Source organism: Zingiber officinale, chromosome 3B (assembly GCF_018446385.1).
Source record: "Zingiber officinale cultivar Zhangliang chromosome 3B, Zo_v1.1, whole genome shotgun sequence".
Lineage (NCBI taxonomy): Eukaryota > Viridiplantae > Streptophyta > Magnoliopsida > Zingiberales > Zingiberaceae > Zingiber > Zingiber officinale.
In genome coordinates this window covers 124,261,965-124,268,388 of record NC_055991.1, presented here as the reverse complement: position 1 = coordinate 124,268,388, position 6,424 = coordinate 124,261,965, and the positions used below count along the sequence as shown (strand labels likewise).

Sequence of the window (6,424 nt, the reverse complement as noted above, 5' to 3'; positions counted from 1 at the left end):
CCCAAAAACAAATCCAAAGTCCCCTACACCAACATCCGGTCAACCATGACCTGTTGGTTTATCATGCCTAGCATCCGGTCACCCTTGACCTGCTAGGACTTCCTCATCAAGTGTCCAGTCAATCCTTTTGACCCACTTGGACTTCCACCAGATGTCTGGTCAACATTGACCCATCTGGATTTTCTCATGCCAAGTATCCGGTCAATCCCTTTAACCTACTTGGACTTCCCAACACCAAATGCCCGATCAACCTTGATCCATATGGATTTTCCTTGCCTGGCTTCACTCACCAGGACTTCCCTTCTGCCTAGCTTCACTCACTAAGACTTCACGTCACCTGGCTTCACTCACCAGGACTTTCACCTGGCTTCACTCACCAGGACTTTCCACAGCTGCCTAGCTTCACTCACTAGAACTTTCCATCTACCTAGCTTCACTCACTAGGACTTTCCTTCTGCCTAGGTTCACTAACTAGGTCTTTCACCTAGCTTCACTCACCAAGATTTCCCAACTTCCTAGCTTCACTCACTAGGTCTTTCACCTGGCTTCACTTACCAGGATTTCCCAACATCCTAGCTTCACTCACTAGGTCTTTCACCTGGCTTCACTCACGAGGATTTTCTAGTCTGCCTAACCTTCTAGTTAGGACTTTCACCTGACTTCACTCACAAGGATTTTCCAGTCAAGTATCCAGTCAACCTTGACCTACTTGACTCTTCTTCACAATCTCCCCACATGAACAATTGTACCTGCAATCTCCATGTCTTGTCTCCATATATTGTCAAACATCAAAACCCAAACATCAAGACTCGAGCTTGACCCAATTCAAACTCAGTCAACCAGGTCAACCTTGACCTAGGGAATATTGCACCAACAATCTCCCCCTTTTTGATATTTGACAATACCTTTAAGTTAGGCTAATCTCATAGCCTCAACTCTCCTTCATGCCAATGTAAGAATGATGGTTTCCTTCATTCTCCTCTTTCCCAGAGGGCAAACTCCCTCTTCAGGTAATGAAGGTCTAACTTAACCACACATTCTCCCCCTATTGGCACACATCAAAAACTCTCCCCCTGAAGAGTTATCTAACGTTGTTTACAACTTCACTCGTTGTTCACAACACAATAACGAAGGTCCCATACCCTTCATTATTCTCAACGCTCATCCACTACAAGAAAAAAGCTAATAGACAACGCTTTTAAAGCGTTGTCTTTGTGCCTGAAAAAGCGTTGTTAAAGGCACTGTTGTTAAAAGTCTGCTCAACGACAACGCTTTTAAAGCGTTGTCGTTTGTAGCGAAGACAACGCTTTAAAAGCGTTGTGTATTTTTTGCAAAAATATCATCTTTGCAACGCTTTAAAAGCGTTGTTGTATTTGGCAAAGACAACACTTGTGCAACGCTTTAAAAGCGTTGTCTTTTTAAAATAAAAATAAAAAAAAATCTATTTACAAAATCATTTTTTTATATTTACAAAACTATTAATTTTCTTTTACCATGTCTAGATTTGAATTTGACATATAAAATAACATTAATTAGCTCAGCTAATGATTTCAAACTCGTACCAAAACAATAGAATTCAATTACAAAGTATTAGTATTTACAGGAGAATTCAACTATACACAAAGACTAAATAGTTCTGTTTCAAAGTAGATAGTGACATTCGAATTTAAAACAAAAAAAAACAAGCCGACCTCGAAGACAACGATCTGCATGCTTACTTCTACTAGATATACTGATCAAAAAGGATTGTCGGCTTGAGACTGGGACAAAACACCTACCACTGTGTATCTGCCACAGAAAATAATACCATCAGTATTATGCAAAAGAAATTTTCACTCTTAAAGTTGAAAACAAAGGTCACAGTTCACACCATACAACAATGAGAAAATTTGGATTGAGAAAGACAGAAGAAAGAAATGGATCTTTAATTTGGCAGGTAAATTAGTGCACAAGAAAAAAAGGCAACCAAAGACACACATGATTCTATACATAGAACCTAGAATGATATCTTGGATTGGTTTTATATTTTACTGGCTACATTTCTTTAACAGGCATATTAATGCTATAAATCACATAGATATATTCTTCTCACATTACTGAAATTCCTTCTCATTGTCACATGTTTGACAAGATAATAAGTAGTCCTCGTCTATTGAACAAGCAACAGTAAGATACATCTACAGACTATATTATTTGTCATTCATTGCATATCATTCTTTGTTTGGCAAATCATATAGCATAAAACACATTCTAGTACATTCACCAGCTATGCTCACTAGGCATCCATCAATACAAATTGTTTTGAACATATGATAAGGTCTCACAATGCATAAAAAAGCGTTGTCTTCTTAGTAGAAGATAAGAAGTTTAAACTATTGTCTTTTAATACCAAAGACAAATAAAAGATAAATGAAAATAGATATATTTTCATTACAGATGAGATAATCATCCAATGACAAACTATATATGCATGTCAACAATTTACAAGGAAAAGTAGGAAACTCACTTATTCGTAGTCTGGATTTTTGATCCAATCTAACCTAGAGCATGGAAAGTAAAAACACATCAAGTAAACATCTAGTGAAACAAAAACTAGAGCATGTAACAAAACCTAAATTAATTGCATTCAAATAAAGAACAAACATCATAGGAACATAAATCACTAAACTAACAAGTATTACATGGAATTAAACTAAAGAAAATGTATCAACTAAAATCTATATAATGGAAGAGACATTTAATCAAACACTTGATGGGCATGAGTCAATGAAATCATAATGTGTGCAAATTGAAACATAGGAGGTCAAATTAATACAAGCACTTAACATTCACATAAAACATTACTCAATATGAAAGACAACATGAAGAAAAACATAGAAAGAAACCTAAAGCATGAAATGAAATCTACATAAAGCTCTAAAATAGCAAAGACTCAATCAGCTAACCTATCAGCATCCAAAGGGTTTTCCTATGAACAATAGCATTTCATTTTTCAGCTATCCTTACCCTTGATAGACTATTGCGTGGTTTGATGAAAAGAGCTTGACAAATGTTAAGAATTCACTAACAGATTTATGTTTATTTCTCACTCAGGAAAATAATTGAGTCAGACATCTAGGAAAGAAATGAGTCAGCCATCTAGGAAAGAAATGGATGAATATCATGGCAGCTGTTAGACATCTAGGAAAGAAATGTTTATTTCCTCTCTGCTGTTAACCTTTTGTTGATCAGATGAAGGGATCACTGTCCTCTTCCTCGCTATGGAAGAACAAATGGTCATTACTCTTCGGTGATCCAAAGACTTGAAATCCTTCACCATCTTCCACCACCTCCTCTGAGAAAGCTGAGGAGCCAAGAGTACCTAATCTGGAATTCCCAATGACGATCTCATCGACAATCAAGTCTAAATCAGGCATTTCATCCTCATAGAAACTCGAAGAAGAAAATGATCCTTGATCATTGTCGCTAAAATCGTCATAATCATCCATTTCCGAGAAGGTTGTGTTCCATCCTGACTGCAATAGTTGTTCTTCCCCGACCTCCCCATTCTCCACCCGTAGCCAAGGGACCAAAATATCAGCCTGGCATCCGAGAGCTGTCCGTCCATCCCCAACCACCACCGTCCTCAGATCAGCCTCCCTCGCCCTCCTGACCATATCGGAAAAATCTGAGTCGTCCGACACCAGAAACAACCAATCAATCCCATGCGACATCGAGTGTTGCATCTGCCTTTTGAGCGCCCAGTCCGCGGCCTGCGGCTTGTCCTCGACTGTCTTAACGAAGACACCTGCCCGCCGAAGCTCCGAAGCAAGGCCGTATCCAGTCTTGGGGGCAAGCAGAGACCGGGCAGCCTCCTCGTACTTGTAGTTTCCAGCGATGAACCTCTCCCAGTATCTCTGCCGTTTCTTCCCCTTGAGGGAGCGCATGCGGTCGAGCTTCTTCTGGCGTTCGCGTTGGTGGAGCTGGCGGAAGTGCTTCTTGAGGTCGAGGTTCGTTCGGCACTTGCGGCCGCAGACGCCGCAGGTGTAGGGGTTCGGCGGGCTCGACCAGGCCTTTACGCTCGAGGACGTCAAGGTGGCGGCGCTCACGGCACTGGTCGAGGACCCACTGGGGGAGGTGGTCAAAGGCGTGGTGGTTGGCGTAGGCAGAAACCTCGAGAACGCGGCCGAAGAGTTCGGCGGCTCGGCGGAGGGCGAGGCCGGCCTCGTATGGGGGACCACGGGGTGGCTTGTTGTCGAGGTCCCAGAGGACGACCACGGTCTGCTGGCGAGAGGACTAGACACCGTCCCGGCCGCGGAACATGTCCACCTGCGCCGAGGCGGCACTGTAGTCGGGTGGATTGGAAGCGCAGGAGACGAGACGGTGTTGTCGGTGAGAGCGGGAGATGTTCCTCGTATCAACCAAAAGGCCAACTTTGAAGGAGACGGAAAGGACGGGGAATAGCGAAAAGGAAATAGCCTTTCGGACCTGAGACAGAGAACCCCCATGATGCATCGATGTGCTTCAACCACATGGCGTACAGGTGAGGTGGATGCTTGGAGTCATCGTCGGTGATTGCTGCTGTCGTCGCTGGAATCAAGAAGAAGGGTGGGCTATGGAGGTTCGGCCGGCGGCAGTGAAGAGAAGAAAGAGTTGCCGGCCGGTGGTGAGGAAGAAGAGACGGCCGGCGGTAGGAGGTCGTGTGCCCTAGCCGCGAGAGAGGAGATGTCGCGAACAAAAAGGAATCACCAGCACTGTGTCGTCGCATGGGTAAAAGGAAACGAAGTTTTCTCCTTCTTTAATCTGGGCCGTCCATATTGTGATGAAGATGGATGAAGATCCAGCCGTCAGATCTTCAGATAAGCTGTCTAGATCACTTAAGATTGAGATGATAACTTGACAGTAGACAACGCTTTTTAAAAATCGTTGTCATACACACTAAAAAAAAAGACTAATAGACAACGCTTTTTACGAAACGTTGTCTTTGACCCATAAAAATCACTAATAGACAACGGTTTTTAGAAAAACGTTGTCTATTAATAACAAAATAATGAAATAGACAACGCTTTTCACTAAAAGCGTTGTTAAAAAAAAATAGACAACGCTTTTTAAAAAAAGCGTTGTCATTTAAGTGTTGTAGAATCCCAATTTTCTTGTAGTGATCCTTGAGCATATACCACTTGGTATATTCACACACGATTCAAATGAAGGCCCCATACCCTTCATTGTCATCAAATGCTCATCCGTGAGCATACACCACTTGGATAATGAAGATATCCACTCTCCATTATATTCAAATGTCCAACCTTAAGCATTTTCGCTAAAGAAGGTTAACCACCTTCCAAGGTGTATGAAAAATAGCTTTTCATGTCCTTAAAGAGACATGCATGTAACTTCTGTCATTGCACCAACAATGACTTGGAATCCCTAAACCTTTAGGAAACCCAAATTTAGAAGTTTTGAGGTTCAAAAATTCAATATTGAAACCAAACCTCAACCTAAACCTCTACTTAGTCTTCCTTAACTAATCCATCCTAGTTTTATCATAAAAACTCCCCCTAAATGAGTGAAAATGTGTTCCAAGGGGTTAGGAATGGTTTTATAGATTAAAATAGTTCAAAATGCTGAAAATAAGCTTTCCCAGCTAAAATCAGCATCCCCAATCGATTGAAGTTGGGTCCCAATCGATTGAACCCTGTTAAATCGATCCACTGATCGATTCAGACTGCGTGGATCGATCGGCTGATCGATCCAGTGAGCTTCTGCTCACGGAAAAACTCCTTTCAATCGATCGCTCGATCGATTGAGACACTCCAATCGATCGGGTGATCGATTGGAGCTATGAAAAACTGAAAATTTATTTCAGTGAATTTCAAAAAACCCCCTAAAATTCTAAAAAAATTGAAAAATCATGAAAATTCATGTAGACATTCCTTAGGGCATATACTATCAAGGAAAAATAGCTTTCTATAAAAATACTTCCTATTTTCAAGGATTGACACAAACTTTGAAACTTGTAAAAACTTTAGGGTTTCTTCCAAGTTTGTGCTCAACTATTCAATGATGATTACTATCAAAAGATAGCCTTCATCAAGGTTTTCCAAAGTATATTTAAAATCATTTTCCAAAACCTATATCCAACCATATTCTTTGGGCTCAATGCACATGACTTATATATTAGTTTTCCCAATGATTGGAAAACACATAACTATGTGTTTTGATGAATTTAAAACTCATAAAATTGCACTAAATCAACATCTTGAGTTTTGTTCATCATCCTAACATCTCACTTGTATTCAATGTGTACGAAACCACATACAAGTCACCTTATAGTTCTTAGTGAGATGTAAACTTTGGTTTTGCCCTAATTTAGGGATCATGCATATCTATCTAGGCATTTTGAGGTTAGGAACATCCACCAAGGATATTACTTGTTAATGAATGT

General features: G+C 40.7%; 1 protein-coding gene across 1 annotated transcript; it reads right to left on the bottom strand.

Moving 5' to 3' along the window:
- Positions 1-1,734: 1,734 nt before the first annotated feature.
- Positions 1,735-4,550, bottom strand: LOC121968581. The gene is made up of 2 exons (XM_042518899.1): positions 3,218-4,550; positions 1,735-1,788 (listed from the first exon to the last, which is right to left on the bottom strand). The coding sequence occupies exon 1, from the start codon at positions 4,485-4,487 to the stop codon at positions 3,228-3,230; it is 1,260 nt and encodes a 419-aa protein (XP_042374833.1). The 5' UTR covers positions 4,488-4,550; the 3' UTR covers positions 1,735-1,788; positions 3,218-3,227.
- Between the last annotated feature and the right edge of the window lie 1,874 nt (positions 4,551-6,424).

Bases quoted from the DNA above. Each gene is read 5' to 3' on its own strand.
- LOC121968581 (XM_042518899.1), bottom strand. From the start codon at position 4,487: ATGGGGGTTCTCTGTCTCAGGTCCGAAAGGCTATTTCCTTTTCGCTAT.